Source organism: Coffea arabica, chromosome 1e (assembly GCF_036785885.1).
Source record: "Coffea arabica cultivar ET-39 chromosome 1e, Coffea Arabica ET-39 HiFi, whole genome shotgun sequence".
Taxonomy (NCBI): domain Eukaryota; kingdom Viridiplantae; phylum Streptophyta; class Magnoliopsida; order Gentianales; family Rubiaceae; genus Coffea; species Coffea arabica.
Window position 1 is genome coordinate 36,665,252 of NC_092311.1, and position 23,131 is coordinate 36,688,382.

The following is a 23,131-nucleotide window of genomic DNA, read 5'->3' on the forward strand; positions in this document are numbered from 1 at the left end:
TTTCTTCTTCGTATTTTGCCATGCTCAGATTATACCTTAAAGAGGCCAACGTACATTTCTGGTCCAAAATGTGTAACTGAATCAACTAAACAACATGATCTATAAATAATTATTGGAGACCTTTCGGGTGAAGTCATAAGAAGTTCAATTTTATTAACGTATTTTTCACAAAAAAAGAATATTATTTTGAAAAGAGAGAAAAAAAAAGTTATTTCGATTTTAAATTTAAATTTAAATTATGTAGCATGCATCTAATTGTAATATTATATATACTGTCAGTGTATAAAAAATTATTAAACACACACACACACACCCACCTTAGTTCAATGATGTGTAACGTAGCAAAAACTCTGATGTTCATTGCGAACTTGGACAACCACTCAACCACCACGTGTTAGAAAGAAGTTTAAACCTATCTCACGGGGCTTTTGAAATTTAAGATATCATTAACTTGGAAAATTGGTTACAGATTACATTCAATAATCAAAACGACAAACATGGTTCAAAAGGAAAGTAAAAAATTATTGTTGTGGTTAGTTAATTTCTATCAAATGCTATAGATGAATGTTCTAAATTAAGAGCTCTTTAAAACTGTTAGGGCGTCCTTCGTTGTAGCAGAGATAACAGCATCTGATGCATTAGGCAAATAATAGTACTTTCCTGGACACAAAAAATCAGATTATCTATGAGAAATCTCTCTCCCAGATAACTGAAATTTGAAGGGTTTTGGGAGACAAACCTTGAGCAACTCTAGCAATTTCTTTGGCAAACCCTGTTGAAACAAACTTATTTTCTGTGTCAATGACAAGAAGAGACATTCCTGACTTGTATATTTTACCAGCAACCTCAAGAATCTCATCCTGGAAAGGACTTCAATTAGTTTGCAAAATATGTTGGAATTTTCGATGCATGAAATTAATAGATATGCAACAACTTAAGGATGTGTACGTCCCTTCATTTTAATGAAGATACCATTCTCTTTCTTTTCGTTTAATTTTTTTGGGCAACTGTTATGCATTCACTTAAAGAGGAATCACAAGTTCTACAGGCCTCTCTATGTAATTTTAGCAGTGCCTTCAATTTCTGCTCCCAAGTAATCTAAAACTTAAAAAAAAAACCACAAATTTGTGTAGGAAATGTTCAAATGACCAATTACTGTACCAATATGATCATTTTATCTTCTGCTTAGCATGAATTTTACCTTCAGATCTTGAGTAGAGGGTCTAGGAGCATCTGCAGAAGCACCTTCAGGATCCGTGGACCGCTTCAGTGATATATTGGCTCTACCGTCAGTTATTGCAACGATCATTATACGCCCAACATCACCACTTTTCTCTGCATTCATTCCAACTCTGACAGCCTAAGCAGATTGAAAGTAAAACTCATGCCTCTTTGTTGTTTAGACTCAACAGAGAACCGAGACTTGAAAAAATTGAGAAAAATTAACAATGGAAAAAAGAAAGAAACGGGTGGCAATAATAGAAAGTCATAGCTACCAGTTCCTTCAAAAGAAACTAAGAGCACAAAATTTGTAGAATAATTAACTTTGTATTATTTTAGCAACAGGGTTTAATCAATGCAAAATTCTGCTAAACTTCATTATTTTGGCCTGGCATAACTACATTTGGGCCAAAAAACTTTTAAAATTTTTCATACCGTAGTAAGCCCATGAGCTAAGGGAGAACCCCCACCACAGGGCAGTCTCTCAAGTCGTTTCCTAGCCATTGCTATTGACCTGGAAGGAGGCAAGAGAACTTCTGCAGCATCTCCACGGAAGGGGATGATACAAACCTATTCAAGGTTAACACCAGAAATGTAATGAAATTAGCTTTTCCCCCAGATATAGCAAGTTTTATTTTCAGAAAATTGTACCAATAGATATGTCCTAATAAACCAACAACAACAACATCTACCTCTTCAAAAACTATGATCTATTTAAAACCGGCCAAAAATAAAAAAATAGAAATCACCTCAAAGCTTGAGGTTATTTGTTTTGAGAAATTTCCATTATCCTTCACTACCAAAAATTTGAGGCTTTCCCGCTATCTAGATAGGACCAGATAGACTGAATCTGTGACTTTGTTTTCATGATTTTATTATGCTTAGTTCCTTATTGGGATCCCTTAGAAGAATGATGATCTGACATGTCAAACTGTTAATCAGTCTTTAGTTAGAAGTTCATACAGAATAATATGAAACCATTGATCTATCTTTCAATTCAGAAGCCAAATACAATAAATAACTTCATATAGAAATATATAGGTAACTTATGTAGATCAATTACTTGTTTTCTTACCGTTAAGTAGACTGAACAAATCAAACAAACTATAAATCTGTGATTCACTCGTATCTCAAAAATAGGAGCTAAAACTATTTGCAAAATGAGAGGAATCAAGATGAATCATGTAGTGTGGTTGATAATACATGCAACCAGTCACAGACATTACAAGGAGATATCTAAGCAATCAAATAAAAAACGAATAAACTCAATGCAAAATGCACCTGATCTCTGCTAGTATAACTTTCTGCTAGTAGTTTAAGGGCCGCACCCTTGGCATTCTGCATGCGATTTAATGCCATGCTCCCACTAGCATCAACCACAAATATCACCTATAGGAACAAGGTTCCAAAAGAATTAATAAAAAGACTATCCGCTATAACCCATGAAAAAGGAACTCGTTGTCATGCAATCGAAATGGCATTTACTGATCACCCCATTGCTATGCAACAGAATTTGGAACATTTTATGACTTTTTCCTTTAACTTAGTTCCATTTAGTTACTTCAATAACTACCTAAGAGCTCATGAGTCACTAGTATCAAGGCAGGCTCAAGAAATAGCTAGATCAGGAGGAAGAGCTTGACATATGGAACACATAAATGATGCATGTAGAACAAAACTCTACCAGAGCTCCTGCTTTGCGCGCCATTCTTTTTGCTCTCATGTCAGATTTCTCCACGAAAACTCTTTTGCTGTTTTGAATGTTCCTTTCCCTTCGCAACTTCTGATATGGTGCCGCAGCTCGGAGGGTGGCATCAACAGCCAGTCTTCTTACAGGACCCTGCTTAAAAGACCAAGAACTTGATTAGGAAATATAAAAATTACAAAAATCTTGCGGGGACAAGAAACGATTTAGGGTTGACCAATTGCGCAGACAACAATATTTCATCTAGAGGAATTCCAGAAACACCATATGGTAAATTTAGTTGCCCGTGGAAGAATAACATAGAGGAAAGTTGACCTTAGGAATCATTGGCTTTATATATCGGCCTCTATCCTCAGAAAATATAACATTCTTGGCTCGCCCAGCTTTGCCTCGACGTCTCTGTGCTTGTTGTGCAAAGAGAAGAAGTTTCTCATCTACCAAACCCCCCTCTGCATCAAATATAAACTCTTCAGGTATTTGCTCCTGCTGCTGTTCGTTTTCTTCATCATTTTCATCCTGGTTTTAAAGGAACAATAAAATTGTTCAAAAAGATCTTCAGCAAAAGATAATGGGAAGTGAGAATGAAGCTAATCTCCATCACTGAGCAACCAAAAATAAATTCATAATGATTATTCAAAGACCTCCTTATCTTCTTCTTCATTTTGCTCTTCAGCTGAATCTTGATTTTGGGGAGGAGGAGGAGGAGGAGGCTGCTGGTTTTGCTGATCAGCTGGGCTTTCATTGATGATTGAACGCGGAAGGATGACCAATTCTACCTGTATCACACAGATTATAGAAGGAAATGTCAACTGGCAAATCAAAACATTTGTGACCAATCTGAAAACATCAGAATATAGTAGCTCAATACATCCATTTCCCCACGCATAAACAAACTTAAGAAGTTTTCAACTTAAGAAGGAATTAGTAACAATGTTACACGCATGGTGCTGAACATTTCCAAAATGCAGAAATACCACTCTCTTAAAAGGAAAATACTTGTGTAGGCTTGGTCTATGGACACACTTGTAAACCACGTAGCGTATGCTATGCAATAGCCACATGGATCTGATGATGCAATAGCCATGTGGGTATCATGATGTATGATAATGTAAGAAAAGGGATGCTGAGTGATATGTGATGATGCAAGAAAATCCATGTGGCTATTGCATGTACCTTGTGGTCTATAAGTGAACACACAGACCAACCTACACAAGTATTTGCCCTCTTGAAATGGCTGAAGCCTGACAATTGGCTACAGATTTCTTCCAATGGATGGCACAATAATAAGCAAAACAACTCTGATAAATGTGATAACTTGCAAGAACAGTTTATGATCCACAATCCGCTTAAATTGCTTAATGGCAATTCAAAGAAAAGCAGCTTTTGAATGAAAGAAAGTTCACAAGTAACGCAAACATAATAGTAGCAAATGCACCAATGGCAATTTTGCCAGGTGCAGAGGCAAAAGAAACAGCAAATTGAAAAGACAAAATTAAGTTTATAGATCACTTGAGTTTTCAAAGTTTAGATGAGGGAATCTAAAGAAATAGTATCAGAAATATAAGGAAAGAAGAAACAGACTACTTAACAGCTTTCTTCAGGTCATCCACATTCACTTTGTCACGCCCCTCCAGTGCAGCTAAGCATTTAGCAACACGAGCAGCATACAGTTCACCTCTGTGGCCCTGTAATGACAGAAATTCATGTTGATTGTATTAAACCACTCTTCCTTTCATATAAAATCTTACAGTTTATTCTTATGGTTCATTCTTGCAGTATATTTTAGATATCCTGAGTAGCTTGGGAAAAAGAAGAAAGAAAATTTCAGGTGGAGTGAGACATCATCAAATTATAAATGTGGACCGATCCTGGATCTCATTCTATTTTTTGTTTTAAGCTCCACAATATATTTAACTCATGGATTGCAAGAATCTGATTCAACAAGTGGGATCAAAGCCTGTCTATTTCACTGATTCAACACTCCAGGTTACAAAAAAGTTCACTTAATGTAGATAACTAAAAGCAGATGCTGCGACTCATTCCTCACACTCCATGCCAAAGAAAAACAAAGACAAAGGAGAGAAAATTTGTAACCCGACAAATAATATCTAGGAAACCAAAAGGTGAATGAAAAAAAGTAGAGAAAGTAGCATTGACCAAGACAATAAGGTGCTCAATACTTTTTCATCTTCCCATGCAGACTATAATACTGCTATACTTTCATAGTGTACAGATTAGTGAAAACCTGGTGCACGGAAACTTTTTAACATTTTTATCTAGAGCATCTTCAATTCAAATTAGGTAGAGTTTCATTTAAGAACCTGACAACCACCTCGGAGTGCTTCCATAACCAAGTATTTTAGCTGCTCTCTGCTCATAGTAACATCTTTCAAGTACTCCCTTGCCAAAATTATCTGCATAGCATTTATCATCATAAGACTGTACAACTGAACCAAGGATGAAGCTCATTTCCAATGAATAAGACATCATAACAGCAAATATTCTCTTCCGCTGTATCATTTGCCATCATTACTTGAAATACTTGCACAATGAATTTAAAACATACCTGAGTTTTGGCAAACTCCATTTCTTCTTCGACCATCTTAAAAACTTCATTACTACGCTCTTGGAACTTTGTAGCAATTTCAACAGCTGCAACACGATTTTCAAAATTCATTGGAAGATCTGCACTGCAGAAGAATGGTGTCATTAGTAGACAGAGTTGGTTGCAACACGTGTACAAGTAGAACAAGGGAGAAACTGGATCTAATAATCAATATTTGTAAGCAGAAAAGGTCCAGCAAATACAAAGTTCCATTTTAACAAGTTGAACCAGAATTTAAAAGACCTCAGATTTGTATCATGCTCTCTCCAAAGCCAACTAGGGATGTCTATGTATAAAAAAGTTAATATGCAGTCCTGACAATATGTACCTTAAATTTATTGCTATGCGATCCAGCAAATGTTCACGTACAGAACCCTCCTCTGGATTATAAGTTGCTATTAAAAGCGGTTTGCATGGGTGCCGGAAACTGATTCCCTCTCTTTCTACTATATTAACGCCCTCTGTCAACACATTAAGAAGCAAATTGCTAATACCCTCATCCAAAAGATTTATCTCATCAACATATAGGACTCCTCTATGAGCTTCAGCAAGAAGACCCGGCTGAAAAACAGTTGTTCCAGATTTCACGGACTCTTCGATGTCAACGGATCCTACTAGTCTATCTTCCGTGACTCCAAGTGGAATCTGTGGCAGACATGCAAGTTATAGTGTTAACAAAGAAAAAGAAACAAAATAATTATAATAATGATGATGATGATGATGATAAGCATGGAATTCTAATAAAGCTCCTGGAGTAAGACTAGCTACCTGAACAAAAGGTGACCTGATTATCTGGGTCTTGATGTTACCAGCAGGGTCATATTCAACTTTATCAGAAAATCCATCTTCCCACCTTCAATAAGCAAATACATTACCTTTTACTACTTCGAAAGGATACTGTGAGTCACAATTGAAAACTGTGATTATCACAGATAAAGTGAATCATATGAAATGCTTCTTTTGAAAAAGTACAAAGAATAAGCATGGATGACCCCAGTCCTAGAGCACAAAATTTTATCACTATGGTCTACACAAGAATCAGAACATGTAGTCCGATAAAAAATGTTGCATTATAAGATGTAGTCGGATAAAGTAAATCATATGAAATGTTTCTCTTGAAATGTTTCTCTTGAAAAAGGACAAGGAATAAGCATGGATGACCCCAGTCCTAGAGCACAAAATTATATCACTATGGTCTACACAACAATCAGAACATGTAGTCCAATAAAAACTGTTGCATTATAACGTCTTCTTATCAAAACATCTTCATTACCAGACCATTATCAAGCCAGAAAAAAAGAGAATTGTTGAAATCTATCATTCTGAAGGAACAATCTTCTATTGCTGTTCTAGTTTTCATGAAGATCACAAGTTTGGAGAACCAAGAGGATGTGGAACCCATAAACATGTAATCTAAGGCTCTAATCAACTTCAAAGAAGAAGCACCGCCAACTGGGAAAGCTAAAAGTTTAGTTCAGTGCAGTTTGTTTTGGGTCACTGAGAGAGAGAGAGATTCTGAGCAAGGGATGCAATGCAAACTAATGAGATTTTGTCAATTCCTTGAATGTTAGTTAACTTTTTAAGCATCTTTTGGAAAGTGAGGATCCTAAAAGGTATCTCCTTTCATGGTAGGCATTGGGTATGAATCAAGATTTTCATCTAGAAGTCTTCTGTTCATATCAATCTATTAAACTATCAACTTAGTGCACAAAATGTTTAATAACTATGCCATAACTTCATCCTATACTCATTCTGGTTATGTTCTTAGTTGTTTCTAGAATTATTTAACACTCGTAGACAACTAAGAATGAGAATTCTTCACTGCTCCATTAATTTTATTTGGACAGGTGGGTTAAGGCAGGGAGATTATCAATATATGTTCTTTGAATGCTTTTATGTGGGGATATCTATTAGCAATAAAACAGGAACAACACCCTTTAAGCTAGAAATGGAGATAATCTTAACTGTAACCAGAATCGCCAAAATGGTCCTGTGAGAAGTTTGTAGAAAGAATAGCATATTGCCCTTAAACACAGATCAAGTGCATGGTAGTACTTTATGTATTTTCCTGTTTGGACAAAAGCATGATTGGACATGTAAGTTTGCCAAGTTCACATTGTTTTCCTGGAACTCTTACAATTTAGGTTTACCCAACTTATAAAGGCTGCAGATCTGTCATACGTAGTGATCCCAATTCGACTCAACATATTCATCTTCAAAAACTTTAAAGTTAAAAGATATGGGCAAAGCATGAACATGTTTCGATTGCTGGATCACCAAATACCATCCAAGACACAAATGAATTACAAGATTGATTCAGATACATTGCGTGTATAAAGAAAATTGAAGAGGCAAAATGGAACAGCTTGAAGGAAGAAGCCTCTGAAATAGTCCTTTATAATTTTTTTTTTTAAAGTTGGGTTCAAATAATAAGCTATGTTTCATTTTGGTGGTAAGTGGAAACATGCAACAGATACAGATTGGGTTGTACGTAGTAACCGTACTCTTCAGGGCAGGCAGGATCAGCATTTGCTATTGAACCAACAACTACTTCAATTGGTGGTAAAATTGCATGTAGCCCACGTGCCATGACTGTTTTTGCAGTTCCTCGTCTCCCAGAGATTGCAATCCCTCCTATTCCACGATCAATAGCCCCAAGCAAAAGAGCAGTTTTAATAGCATCCTGTTATAATTTTGAACTTAGAAACTCTGCAGAAACATGGTTATGGTAGATGGAAACAAAATATAGGACAACATGGATAATGCAAATCATGCAAAATAAGGAGTGAACTTGACAAAAAAGATACATATAGAGAAGATATATGAAAAATTTATAAGATCATTTTAGCAACACTAGCTTCAAATGGCTCTATCATAGCAAATTTAAATCACACCCCATAATACTTTTCCATTTATCCCAAAATGAATGTCTTTCTCCTCAGAAGTTTTGGATCACACCAACATTCCCTAGAAGACCTACTTTAATTTGCATTATCTCAATTCCACGCATAAACTGAAAAAAACCACAAATTTGTTGCAAAGTTTTATAATACCAAAACGTTTAACCTCAGAGAATGAGCAATGTACATACATAGTATACTAAAATGTGTTCACTTCACCAGATAAAGCATCGACATTTAATTTGATACAGAAAAAGAATGATCAAGAGTTACATCCTGAACAATTTTTTAGCTCATCTTTTCTACTATATTGCCAAACTTATATTCTGATGCATAAGAACAGCGATGAGGACGAACCAAACAAACGGATACTCCAACAGAACTCAGCTCGATAAGAATTGGTTCGATATTGGTTCAGAAACTAAACAAACCAGGCCAGAATAGAATTTAGTGTTTATCAAATATTCAAGCTCATATAACATTAAATTATTCTCCTTGGAATTAATCAAAATTGTTCCACTTAATAATTAGACTAGTTTATAAATCCACCATTTTACCAATGCATCCATAATTTCAAAATTTATCAAGCATTAACTTTCAATTGATAACAAACTAACTATTTTGGCCTCAGATGACACTGAAAATTTACTAAATTCACCTGTCCAACAACAGCAGCCAAAGGAAAATACCGTCTGCCATAAGAATCCTCATCCGTGGAAGACTGGTGCTGCTCCCGCACCTCCTTTGCTACAGAAACGGCGCCGTTCCCGGAATCTAGAGTAGCAGTGGCATTGATTTTGAGGAAATATTTTCTCCGACTTGGCCGTAGCGTCTTTAGAAAAGAACAGGGCAAAAATGCAGAATTCGATCGAAAATTCGAGAGAGATGACGAAAATGTTGGGAAACGATAATCATAAGTAGCTACTGCTGAATTGTAGCTACACGAAAATGCCATTGAAGCATCAAAATTTACACGCACAACACACACTAGGAGAGAGAGAGAGAGAGAGAGTTGGAGCTTTTGGAAGAAATGCTTTCTTATCCGTTGGTTTTGGGTTAAGTCACAAGTGATATCAAATTCCTTCTTCGCTATTATTTTCAATTAATTACATATTACCCCTTGAGTGTGAGTGCTATTTGAATTTCACCCCTAAACAATCTCGAGGAAACAATCTGCTGAATCCCTAAACTATTCACTTTGTTTGGTATTGACCCCTCAACTATAAATCGTATGAAATAAGCCCTGAACAAATATATATATATATATATATATATATATATATATATATATATATATATATATATATATAAGTGTGTGTGTATATCAATTTTAAAGATTTTTGTTAATTTTAAGCGTTAGTGGTGTTGGAATGAAGAGCAAAACCAACTCAACCAAAAAAAAAAGTCTACTTTTTTTAGAGACCACATCAATGCTATGGAAATAATTTAGAGAGTAGAACAATATTGTGACATTAGTTTAGAGGTTAAAGTAGTGCTTTGTGAATAGTATAAAAGCCACAACAATACTATAACATTACTTTAGAAGTCAAAAGTTAACTTATTTTTATTTGACAATACTATAACAATATTGCCCCTCATTTCATTGTTACTAATACTCAAAATTGACAAAAGTTTTTAAACTTGATATTTTTGTTTCAAGGCATATTCGGGTTGACAGAAGTCCTTAAACTTGGCATTTTTCTTTTGTTTAGGGGCTTATTTTTGATAAAAGTCCTTAAACTTGATATTTTTGTTTAAAGGCTTATTCCTGAAGTACTTAAGCTTGACATTTTTTTTTGTCTGAGGGCTTATGTCTGACAATTTATAATTGAGGGATCAAAATCCAGTAAAGCTGATAGTTTAAGGGGCTGACGGATTGTTTCCTCTAAAATCCCGGTGCATATTTCCACGGTGCATATCCCGGCAGCACCTTCTGCTCTCCAGTCCCATGTCACCTTCGGCTACTTTTCTCCTCCTCCCCAATCCCACCTCTCCAGCTCTTTTTTCTCCTGCTCCGAGCAAGATTTACAGAACCCAACAAAATTTTCCTCAAATCCCATCATTTTTCAAGAGAGCCTGCACTTTATCGACCAATTCTCTACAGTTTTCCAATGGGAATGTCGCCGGAGTGGAAGAAGATGATGAACTTGTTATAGGCGATTGTGTAGTCTTCGAAGAGGGTATATTTGATGACCCTTTTCTCCAAGATGAAAATTTTAACTCCAAAGAAAACCCAAGAGGGAAAGGAAAAAATTCGAAAGAAATCGAGCCTGAGAACTTAGTTCCTGAAAAATGGGCGGAAATGCAGAGGGAAATTAATATTAGTAAGAAAGAAAGGCGAAAGATTGCACAGGAAGTGGAATTTGGGCGAAAAGTGGAGAAGAAGAGGGCGGGTTTGAGGCCTATAGAAGGTGGGAATGTGGGAAATGTGAATGTGGAGAAGTTTATGAAGTATAGGGATCAAAAATTGAAACAATTGAATCCCATTGTGCTTGATAAACCAGAGTTTTTGCGCAATGAAAGAGTGGAGAAGGGTGATGATGAGGTGAGGGGAAGTGGACAGGGGAACTCTGTTGTGAGGGAATCGAGTAGTAGGGTGGCACCGAGGAATCCGAGGATGGCAGTTTATGGTGTTGGATTGGAGGATATTTCAGAGTTTTTCAGAAGTGGGAATTATGATCCTGATGCTGCTAAAAGAACTGAAGGTATATATACTTGTTCTTATGCGAATCATACTTGTTCAAATTGTCATTCTTCAATTTGTAATGAGGTGATATTTTAATTATCTTTCCACCATATAGATCATGTTAGAGTTTTTATGACTGTAAAATGATTTTTGCAATCTTAGATGATATATTCTCTTGCACTATACCACTATTGTGCGTTTCTTTAAGCCTGACATAATCGCGTATATACATTACTCGTATTATTTGTGTTGCAGAACCTTTTTCCAAAGTAACCGTGTAGCGTAACATGGTTTTATGAGACTAGATTATGTTCTTTTTCATTGTCAATAGAACATGCGAATGTTATGTTTTGTTATGTATTTTGTGTCTAGTCAATCTGAGAGTTAGATATTGGAGTGTTTGACATTGAAGGAGTTCCAAGTTAAGATTTTGTATAGTTTTGAGACTTCAGCACAAATGTAAACCTTGTGAATTATCTTAATCAGTGTCTGTATAAGTGATAGCTAGTTTCGTGTATCTCTGACGTGTCACTTTTTTCCGGTTCCATACTGGTCGAATTCAAATTGGACTATTATTGTAACACTTAGAGTGACTTCTGAATATTACTTACTTCAACTCTCCTGTTAAATTTCCACATGTTGAGGCAATTCGTGAATATAAATGCGAATTTGTTGAAAATCTTCACCATCAATTGTTTCTTTTCTTGAGATGATCTTAGATATGTCTGTATATCTTTCTGTACCACAATCTTGATGTATATAGCTGCACATATATCCTTTTCATGAGGTATTGTAACTTTGATCTAAGAATGTTCCTTGTTCTATGTAAGGTACCATTGCTAGTGTCATTCTGACGAATGTCCTCTCTTTTTCTCTTTAAACATTTTCTGTATTCTCTGTATAGTGTATTTCACTGTTTTGGTTTCACTATATGTTATTTGTCATTGTTGATTGTGTAGGTCCTCGTAAGTTATTCACCAAGGATGAAAAGGTTCTTTTAAATAGGCGGGTTCCTGATCTAGCAGTTGCTTCCTCGGTAAGTTATATAACTACATTTGATATTCAGTTTCTCATACTAGTTGAAATTCTTTTTCTTGCTTGTAACTTCAGAAAACTGCTATTAAGCTCCCCCAGTATTGAATATTATGTACTTCTAATGCTGATTTTGGGAAAATTGAATATAATTTCCATCAACTATACACTGTTTTGAATACAACATGAGGAGCTAAGTATCTTCTTAATTTTAGTAATTTGCTTTTCCTTGGCCAAATTTTCTTGTGTGGCAATTTAGGTCTACCTTATCTGATCACATAAAGTTTTGTGTTTTTGCAATATTCGACAGGTAAAGTGGCAACCATTGCATACTCTTGCTGCCTCTGGAGAATTTCACCTCGTCAATACTTTGTTAAAACACAATGTTGATATCAATGCCATGGACAAGGTACCCTGGTTGACAACCTTCATTATATTATTGCAGTTTAAATGCTTTTGAGGCATCAACCCGTGGACGTCTTTGTTGACTCCTTGTAGATGTTGGGTCTGAGCTTGTCTTCTATCTTTTAACAGGACGGATTGATTGCGATTCACAAAGCAATTCTTGGCAAAAAGCAGGCTATTTTCAACTATCTATTGAGAGAATCTACAAATCCATTTGTTCGTGATAGAGTAAGCTACATATGCTGTTTCCAAAAACTTCTTCTTAATATCATTCAGATAAATTTTGTCTTCTATGTTTATTTTGATGTTGTGAAAGTTATGCTGAATTCTTTTTTGCTCCAGAAAGTAATAAAAATCTAACATGTGTGAACTTCATGTTGGTGATGCTAGTAAACATCCTGAACCGAAAAAACCTTCCTTTAAGTTCATGGATTTAGTAATTGATCATTAATAACTTTGGGATCAAGATTCTATCACTTTCCTTTTATGATTTCTTTATCTTCTCCTTGTAGTTGTCATTTTTTCATGCTTAAGCGGGAGAATAGAACATGCATAAGCATTCAAGCAACTTATCTCCAGTGAAAAAAAATAAAAAAAAATAATAAGGGACCTCTAGTGCATTGTGGTACTAAATACTTGAGGCTTGAATTTCATCTTATTAGCAATTAATGTTAGCATAAGCTTTCATTTTTCAATTATGTGTGTTTTTTTTTTTTTTGGCATTTGGCATGTGGTTTACCTATTGTTCTTTTGAAATCTTTGGCTGGCAACAGGAGGGTGCCACCTTGATGCATTATGCTGTTCGAACAGCTTCAAGTCAAATGATAAAGATCCTTCTTTTGTATAACGTTGACATCAACCTCCAAGACAATGTATGGCTAATGTTCTCTACATAAAGCTCTTGCTACGTTTTGTTCAGTTTTCTAAATTTGGGCTGATATTGTTCTGTTCCCTTTTAGGATGGCTGGGCACCATTGCATTTAGCTGTTCAATCTCGCAGAACAGATGTAGTAAGGCTTTTATTGATCAAGGGAGCTGACAAGACGTTAAGGAACAAGGTAGCAAAGTGCAGACTGTTTAATTTTCATTTATTTTGTTTTCTAGTCAAACTTGATTGCTGTGTTTGTGTGAGTTTTGATAGGTTTATCATGCTCCCAAATGGTGCTGTCTTTCTTGAGATCTAATTGATGAGCTAATGCTTACCTCCTGATTGTGTTGTCTTAATCCTGCACTGACCAATTGTGTACACGAAACAATTTGTACTTGCGTAAATAAACAAAGTGCCTAGTGCTCCTACTGAGCAGAATCTTGCCACTAAATTGATAACCATCTACATACACTCCAGCACCTTTCGGTGTCCTTGGAACAAATTAACCTTTCCATCCGTAGGTAAGACCTCTGTAAATGACCTTGATCATGCATGTCATTGACTTGAAGTATTATTTTCCTTTTCAGGGTTTGGTTATTAATTGTAGCATGAATTATGTAAGGGTTGCTTATGTCTTTTGTATGCGGCACAATTTCTAAATTTAGCTTCATGTTGCAGGACGGTTTAACTCCTCTTGACCTTTGCCTGTATTCTGGTAGAGACACAAGGACGTATGAGCTAATCAAGCTACTGAAACAACTTCCAAGAAGCCCTTCTGGATAATAGAACTAGAAACGAGCTCGCAATGTTTCAACTTGCCTGCAATTTTCAGAATCAAGGTTAAGGCTCGATTTAGATTGCATTTTTTGGGAGAGTTCTTGGAAAGTTTTGACAGTAGCACTTTGTTGTAAAAAGTATGCACGCTAAAAAGAAGATTCAAGAGTATTTTGCAAAAATTTTTCGACGACTAGTTCTTGCAGATAGGATTTCTTTTGTACATGTGCCCTAAAGCTGCTTCAATTAGGTAAAAGCATGTATTGCATTTGCTATTTTGCTCTGTAATCATCATGTTGTAGATCTATAAAATCAACACATTTGCCTTAGAAATCCCTCTGTTCATTCATATTTCAATCCTTCGTGCTTTTCTTTAATGCTAGTGTGGCTTAGGTGGCTTATGTGTTGTCTTTTTGTTTTTTCCTCTCAATGTCCAAAATTTGGGTAGACTCGATTTTCAAAAATCCAATGGCCTAGATACTACTTGGTGAGATTGTATGATACAATTTGGGTTATTGGTTCTTTGAAAACCGGATCTATCCAAATGCGAGGTTCTTTCAATTTTCTCTCAGCTTTTTATAGTTCTACCTCACGCCCATGTCAGGAATTAATTAATTACATATCTTCTATATCATTATGTGGCTTATTCTTTAGATCCAGCCTTGGAACTTCCCACTTGTATATCGAGCCCAGACTAGGATCAATTTAGGTTTGAGTATTCCTGTGACATGAAATGCGTGATCACTTCTCGTTCAATTCCTGGACCTGTCCATCTCTCATGATTAGGGCTGTTCATGGACTGGGTTAGCCTAGCTGAATGAGGCTTGTGTTTAATAGGATCGGGCAGAGCGTAGATCTAAAAAATAAATTCAAATTAAATGTGAGCAGTTTGGACTTTATTAAGCTCAATCCAATCATGGAGCGCGCCTACTCATTGAAAATGATATATTTAAATTGACATTTCATCAAAATAGTATGACAAGTAGAATGATTAACCCTTATACTACTAAGTTAATACAAGATGAGAAATACTCGAATCCTCAGTATCTAAGTACACATATGTAAGGATTCCTCCGCACACTTAACGTGCTAGGGTCGGGTTGGGGCGTCGGGCTCGGGCCGTAGGGGATTAGTCGGGCCCCGTAAGAATTGACTCGGACACCCTTGTGTCGACAAAAAAAAAAAAAAGTACACATATGTAAGGTTCAATATAAGCCTTTACTCAAAGTTATATAGTTTGCTTTGATATCAATAATATTTCTAACGTTTATTTTTTAAAAAAAATGGAAGTCCTAGTTTAAAATGTCCTAATATGATATAATATAATGTTGTTGAAAATGCTTTCCTAGTTTAATATAAAATTACTGAACTCCTAAATGGAGACTCTGACTTCACCACTCATCACCGACTTACATGCTCACATATCTGACAAAATTCATGATGGAATATTAAATAGAAGACAGTATTAGCACATAAAATTTTCCTTATTTGTGAAGATTTTTTTTAACGTCTAAATTTGTATATACAGCCGAATTTCTCAATAACTGAAAGCGTAAACCTGTATCACATAATGGGGAAACTTTAGGGTGCTTGGTCAACATGTTTTGACTGGTAGTATGCATCTGCGACCAAATTTGTTCAATCTTTTGTTTGTAGGTACAAATCATACACTCTTTCTAAAACTTGAGGTGACAAGAATATTTTTCTCTAATTGTCAAACTCTTCTCAACACCTCTTTTTAAGTACGTTCAATTCACAATATTACTTTGTCTTTATTTCTCAATATTGCCTATTTTTTTAGTACATTCTATTAATTATCCTCTACTTGATTACACACTTAAAACCAATTTCTTACAATATCGAAAATTAAACATCATTTTTACATCCCAAAAGAAAATAAAAGTGAAGCTGTAAACCTAGTCAGGGGGAAAAAATTAAATCCTTTTGTAAGTTTCTCTTTAGAATAGAAAAAAGGGCTAACAAAAACCAAAAGAAAAAAAAAACAGCAATTGATAATATAAATGAGGTATGGACTCCCCTTTTAACTTTCTTCTTGTATGTATTAGCCCATCTGCTTGGTTCCCATTGATGGCTAAATATCCAGAGATAGATTTTCATCCATTTTTTTTTTTGCATTTATTTGTACAAAAAAAAGAACAAAAATCAAGAATTCGTAAAGGGCAGGGAAAATTTTTTTGTGCTGATGGCACTCACACGGGATCCTCAGTGCCACTTTTCAAGTGGCAATTCAGTGTCATTTCTATATTTATGCCAAGTATCCTGTTTATTTAATTTGTCACGTGTTATTTATTTAAATTTCTTCTATCACCACGTGATAAGTGGGATTGGCACTGGATTTGGTATTGAGTAGTGGCATAGAAGATTCTAACTGGGTGGCACTGCGTATCTGCAAATGTAGACAAGAGCAAATGCAATTCAACCTTGTTCATTTAATTATGAGAAAAATGCAGTTTTGGTACCTAAACTTTGACACATGAGCGGTTTTAGTCCCCAAATTTTGGACGAAAACAAATTTGGTATCTGAATTTTCAAATTTTGAGCACATTTAGTACCCTTGACAATTTTTTCCTAAATTGTTATCGAAAAAAGTCATGTGACAGTCACATGTCCGGCCACTATTGTATAAAAAATGTCAAAAAATGTCAAATGCGATTCTAATACTAAGTTTTAAGTTTAAGGACTAATAATGTAATAAAAAAAATCCATGGACTAAATAACATCACATGATTCATTTAAAAAATAAAAGAAGAAGGAAACGATGTAAAACTCTGCCGAACTCATTTCTATCTGTATTCCATCCTCTCTCTCTCTCTCTCTCTCTCCAAAAGAAAACCTAAGAACCAAACTTCAACAAAAATTCAAGTTAGGCATGGCGTGATCCAGCATATGTCGAAGACATCAATTTCTTATTCCCGGTTCGTCAAAAAGCATGAATGCAATAGATTCTACTTTCAAAAGGCTAGAATCAAGACAATAAAGATTGATCTTGATACTTGTGTTCTTATAGTTGCTTTTGGTCTTGGTGGCAATCAATTGACTCATGTGATTTTATTTAGTTCTTAGGTTTTTTTATTACATTATTAGTCCTTAAACTTAATACTTAGTATTAGAATGTCATTTGACATTTTTTTGACATTTTTATACAATAATGGCTGGACATATGACTGTCACATGACTTTTTCCGATAGCAATTTGGGAAAAGATCGTTAAGGGTACTAAATGTGCTCAAAATTTGAAAGTTCGGGTATCAAATTTGTTTTCGTGCAAAATTTGGGGACTAAAACCGCTCATGTGTCAAAGTTTGGGTACCAAAACTGCATTTTTCTCTTTAATTATTATGGAAATACCAAAATTTATATTTTTTAAAGGGTAAATATGCAATATAATATACAAATACCTGATTTTATTAATACATTCTTTATTTTTTGATTTGGACAGAATGCAGAAGATGTCTTTAAAATTTACAAATGTCTAATTTGAATAGTAACGTTTTTTTCTTTGGTGATAAATTGGTCATCAAACTATAATAAATTTGATATTTTGCTTATTTCGTCCAATCTCATCCTTCAGCTCTCTTATTTTAGGGTTGTGAATGTAAAATATTTATTTGCTCAATTCACTGTATTTTTGGTATTTGTTTCTTCAAAATACCCATTTTTTTTAATCAATATGTCACATTTATGTTTAGAAATCCGTATTTGGCTAAAACAAATGCATTAAATGGAATGCTCTTAAAATAAATAACTGCATTAGATCTCAAATGACTGATGAACATAGACAGAATTGGAAGAATGTGACATTTTTGTAGTGGTTGGAAACCTAATTTGTTGTGAAAAGAAATGTTCGATGACCGAAATAACGTCTAAAAAAAGCTTATTGACAGTTAATGCATTGTGATTCCTATGATTATGTTTGAATAGTGATTTGAACCCATTTGTTAAACAATTAATCTAAAAAATTCCTTCTGCACCAAAGAAAGGAATTTAGAAACAATTATTCATGGAATGCTCAGTTAATAGCTAGCTAGGTAGCTGGATTTATGAAGCACCAAAGGCGCAACGGATCTTCTGTTTCACACCCTGTGCCACTCTCTGTCCCACTTTTTATTATATTGCTATTTCTCCTACATAAATATCACGTTTTAGTTCTTTTTTGTTTCCTTAAGATCCAATAACTATTAATTGAGTAAAAAATAAATATAGTAGCTTCAAAAAAGCAACATGTAATAGAAAATTAAAAAATACAGCAAAAAATTCATAAAAAATCTCATTTTTTTTATGCATTTTGGTTTTTTGAGTTTGTTAAATGTTGTGTATTACTCAATTAATAGTTATTGGATTTTAAGGAAACAAAAAAGAACTAAAACGTGATGTTTATATGGGAGAAATAGTAATATAATAAAAAGTGAGACAGAGAGTGGCACATGATGTGAGACAGAAGATTCATTGCGAACCAAAGGTCTATTGGTTCATCTGTTCATCCTGAATATTGTCTGACCATTTGACCCCTCTAACTTCTTGATCTTTTTTTCTTTTTTGGGTTGATTCTTTTGCTAAAATGGTAAGACCTCATTTTTGGATTGAAACATATAAAGTAATCCTATATTTGGTTCACACGTTTTCAGTTGGTGAATAAGAAAAGTACAAGAATGAGAAAAGATGCATTGAACAGCTAATTTTACTCCATAGCTAGTTACCTATAAAATGGAAGCATTGCATTGGAGAAAGAAACCACAGACATCTAGCTAGCTATACACCCCAAAAATGAACGGTGCATTAGTGCTATATCTCAGTCTTATCTGCCTAATGGCGTCTGCAACACAAAGTCATGGTGGACATGGACATGGGAATGATCCTCTTGTAAATTTCCTTAAGGCTCGTAGCTTAAAAAGATCGGTCAATCATGCGAATGAGGAGTTGGGGAACGAGTATTCGCCAGTTTACATTGGCCCGCAAGAGGGTTTGAAGGCAGCTGACAAGATCACGACATTGCCAGGTGAACCAAATGGAGTGAATTTTGATCAATATTCAGGGTATATCACTGTGGATCCAAGGGCTGGTCGAGTTCTATTCTACTATTTTGCTGAGTCTCAAAATTCATCTACCAAGCCTCTTGTGCTCTGGCTAAATGGAGGTACAGTTTTGCCGCCATTATTCTTTGTAGTTTTTTTTTTTTTAAGGTAGAAATTTCATGAAATGAACTTCTTAAATGGTGAGATTTGGCTACAGGACCTGGTTGCTCTTCACTCGGGGCTGGAGCTATGACCGAACTCGGACCGTTTCGAGTTAGTAAAGGCGGAAAAACGCTGTGGAAAAACCCGAATGCCTGGAACAATGGTAAGAATTCATAATTTGTAAAACAGGCGTGAATTTGATTTGATAAGGCTTAGGATAAGCTCCAACCAATGAATTTTGTGTTCTACAAACAGTGGCAAATGTACTTTTCCTGGAATCTCCTGCCGGTGTTGGATTTTCTTACTCAAACACATCGTCGGATTACATTACCGGAGACACAAAAACTGCTGCTGATTCTTATATATTTCTGGTCAATTGGTTAGAAAGATTCCCAGAGTACAAAACCAGAGATTTCTTGATAACTGGAGAAAGTTATGCTGGCCATTACGTGCCTCAACTTGCTCAATTGATCCTCCATATTAAGAAGATAACTAACCAAACTGTTATTAACTTGAAAGGAGTTGCTGTAAGTCTTAAATTTCTTGAATCATCAATTGTTTTTATTTAATTTAACCAGCTTATCTTACACATTAATGATGACTATACTTTGTCCACGGTTTTCAGATTGGTAATGGATACTACGATATTGAAGCACAAGCCAGTGGATCTTATGATTATTACTGGACACATGCCCTAATATCTGATGAAATCCATCAGGGTATAGTTTCCAATTGCAATTTTTCCTCAGCAGATCCACCTACAGAGGCTTGTCAAGCATACCAAAGCCAAGCAAATTCAGCTATAGGCAATATCGATTATGACAATATTTATGCTCCCTTGTGTTCTTCAAATACTCCTCCATGGGTACTAAAACTTGATTCGACACACTACAATTTTTATTCCTTTCTGATTTTCTCCTTTAAATGAAAACCAAATTGAACTTTCATACTCATAAATATCTCTCTGATTGAAACAGATAAATGAGTATGATCCATGCTCATTTAATTATGCTTACACTTACCTGAATACTCCTGCTGTGCAAAAGTCACTTCATGCTAATACAACTGGAATCCCAGGACCTTGGGAGACCTGCAAGTACGTACCATACAACGTTTTGTTATTCTACTCCAGTAGCATATAGGATATCCACAACTGGATACTTAATTTTGCACTTTCCTTTTCATTTTATTTAGCTAAGTTTTTTTTTCTTCTTCTTTTTCTTTTAAACTTAATTGTATACACAGTGGCTACATAGGCTTTAATTGGGATGATGAGCCAGACACAGTGCTACCTGTCATCAAGGAGCTCACTTCAAGTGGCATTAGCGTTTGGCTGTACAGGTAAGGAAGCACAAAATTTATGGTAAGATGTAAAATCATGAATACCTGACTCTCGTCCTGCCTATCTAGTTAGTGTCTGTTTGAAAATTTGAACATTTTCAATTGCAGTGGAGACACAGATAGTGTATGTTCTGTGACAACAACTAGGTACGCCTTGAACAAACTCGGGTTATCGGTGAAAACTCCTTGGTATGCTTGGTACACTCAAGGCGAGGTAAAAAAAACAATCAAATGCATATCATACATTTTCTTGTTTGCTTTTCCCTTTCTTTGGTAACAAGAATGAAGAATCCTATGTTTAGTTCTTGTCCAAGTAAAACCAAATTTGACCCTCTTTTCTATACTTGTTCAGGTTGGTGGTTATGCAGTGGAATATGAAAACTTGACCTTTGTGACAGTAAGGGGAGCTGGACATTTTGTTCCAAGTTATCAGCCTGCCCGGGCGCTAACTTTGTTCTCATCCTTCTTGGATGGAAAGCTTCCACCTTCCAACTAGAGCTAATTAAACCAGTGTATGATCAATAGTGAAATGGAATTTGACTTGAGATATACCCATGAAATTATTCACCTTTTACTGATCAGTTGTGTATATATATGATCTTGTCTATTTTCTTAAATCAAAGTTATCAATCCTTAAACTTGCTAGCTATATTTCTGTAATTACTATAATTAATTACCATGAATTTGGTTCCTACCAAAAAGTCTTCTTATCTTTTTTTTTTGAAGGGAAAAAACCTTTTTAATTGATCAACATTTAAGATTGTACAAGGGTCCAAAAAATACCAAACTACATCAATATCTTAACATGTTTACTGTCATGTTTGTCCTTGAAAAGTAATCTCAACTGTTCTTGACCGAAGCATGTGACATGATTAAGAGCTTAACAGCAAAATCTGTAAATCCCAAAGAGGATTTATATTTGATACCTCATTTGTCATCCTCATGCAACTATCTTTCCACTTCTTGAAAAGATGCTAAATTTTGCGTATAATCATTTATAAAATCAGATCATGACAATTTGTTCCAAATCAACCGGGTCGAGCGTCAATTTTTCATGCTCTTTTGGTGAGCATGACAAGTTGTATAATGAATGCACAGAATATATATGGTCATTCGCGATGACTAATTAGTTTACCGAATCATTCTAAACTCATTCTCTTCGTCATGAATGATCTGTTTACCCCAAAATAGTCTGAATCAATGAAAAAATTCCAATTCATTGGACCTTTCCATACAATCAAAAAGAAAAGGTCAAGGGTGCCATATTCTAGGGCCCAAATCATATAATTGAATAAATCTTCCTCTATCTCAGATCAGCTCTGCATTACATCGAAGAGATTCAAACAGTCAAGGAAGCTGCTAAAGAGCTCTCCCAGAGCTCTCTAGCAGCCTCTGAGACCGGTTCGAGCCAAAGAAATAATGTCACCCAATCATTATCAAATTGACTACAATCTTTTTTCAGAGCACCTTCTACTTCTAATAGCCACGAACTACATCCAAATCACTCTCAACGAGTCTATAAGAAGTGATCCCATATTTTTCATCAGGTTCGGGTTTAGATCCGAATAAAGACCAGAAATCTTGAATGACTGATCTGACAGAATAACTCAAAAGAAAAAAAAGTATCATTAATTTTTTTCACGCTCATTCCAAGTTCGAAGTGCCGTTACAAATAAGAATCTCCTCCGTTACATGATTTCAATAGTGCGAAGAGTATTAGCAGAAGCTGTAAAGTTCTAACCAATTTTCGGCTATACTATTGTGATTCACATTATGCATTTGCCACATGATTCGCTTGATCCTTCTAAAGCATGAGGTGACCATACTCCTTCACTTAATTATCCTCTATCTTCATGGTATTCCAATTTTATCTAATTGATTTTTTTTCCTCAAAAAATACAAGATTACTTAAATTTACTCTGGACAACAAAGTTTTCCAAGCATCTTCAATTCATTTTGTGAAGTGAATTTGTACGTGATCCACAACTTTTTTTTATGTAAAATTTGATAGTTTAAAGATGAATTGTAAATACTCTATGCATAGTTTTACATCCATGTTAAATTATATGTTGAAAGTTTATAATCATGTTATAGGAAAATTGTTCAATTTTTAATATAACATACGGGGTTTTGTTAAATTCAAATTAAACATATCCGAACCATCAATTACACCATGCAACTTCATCCATGCAAAGACCATATACAGCAGATTCACATACCAATTACAATACCAAGGCAATGGGCCAACCCAATAGTTTTTTAGCGCAAATCATGATGAGCCCCAGCATACTTTAACCAAGTCATTAGTAATTCCAACATATTATCAGTCGGTCAATATTTTTCATATTTTACCAATATGGGACGCAAGACATGGAATATATTTAAAAAAAAAAAAAAGAA

The 23,131-nt window shown here is 35.1% G+C and overlaps 3 protein-coding genes across 4 annotated transcripts; 2 read left to right on the forward strand and 1 right to left on the reverse strand.

Annotated features, from left to right (window-relative positions):
* Window positions 1-426: 426 nt before the first annotated feature.
* On the reverse strand, window positions 427-9,470 carry LOC113702787 (magnesium-chelatase subunit ChlD, chloroplastic). 2 transcript variants are annotated; one of them, XM_027223929.2, is made up of 15 exons: window positions 9,090-9,470; window positions 8,036-8,214; window positions 6,300-6,384; window positions 5,860-6,176; window positions 5,493-5,616; window positions 5,248-5,340; window positions 4,516-4,611; window positions 3,568-3,702; window positions 3,242-3,442; window positions 2,906-3,061; window positions 2,503-2,610; window positions 1,657-1,791; window positions 1,202-1,360; window positions 740-860; window positions 427-660 (listed from the first exon to the last, which is right to left on the reverse strand). In XM_027223929.2, exons 1-15 carry the CDS (start codon window positions 9,384-9,386, stop codon window positions 575-577), a joined length of 2,292 nt encoding a protein of 763 aa, XP_027079730.1. In that variant the 5' UTR covers window positions 9,387-9,470; the 3' UTR covers window positions 427-574. The 2 variants fall into 2 exon arrangements, 1 of the variants encoding a protein (XP_027079730.1); XR_011816875.1 differs by lacking the exon at window positions 427-660 and having other exon boundaries at window positions 741-860; window positions 1,202-1,335.
* Window positions 9,471-10,252: 782 nt separating this feature from the next.
* LOC113702794 (ankyrin repeat domain-containing protein, chloroplastic) lies at window positions 10,253-14,529 on the forward strand. Its single transcript, XM_027223942.2, has 7 exons — window positions 10,253-11,136; window positions 12,077-12,153; window positions 12,460-12,558; window positions 12,684-12,782; window positions 13,328-13,426; window positions 13,514-13,612; window positions 14,101-14,529. Exons 1-7 carry the CDS (start codon window positions 10,380-10,382, stop codon window positions 14,203-14,205), a joined length of 1,335 nt encoding a protein of 444 aa, XP_027079743.1. The 5' UTR covers window positions 10,253-10,379; the 3' UTR covers window positions 14,206-14,529.
* Window positions 14,530-18,951: 4,422 nt separating this feature from the next.
* Window positions 18,952-21,376, forward strand: LOC113693635 (serine carboxypeptidase 1). Its single transcript, XM_027212204.2, has 8 exons — window positions 18,952-19,350; window positions 19,446-19,553; window positions 19,646-19,917; window positions 20,016-20,255; window positions 20,368-20,486; window positions 20,636-20,731; window positions 20,840-20,945; window positions 21,084-21,376. The coding sequence occupies exons 1-8, from the start codon at window positions 18,981-18,983 to the stop codon at window positions 21,225-21,227; spliced, it is 1,455 nt and encodes a 484-aa protein (XP_027068005.2). The 5' UTR covers window positions 18,952-18,980; the 3' UTR covers window positions 21,228-21,376.
* Window positions 21,377-23,131: the final 1,755 nt, after the last annotated feature.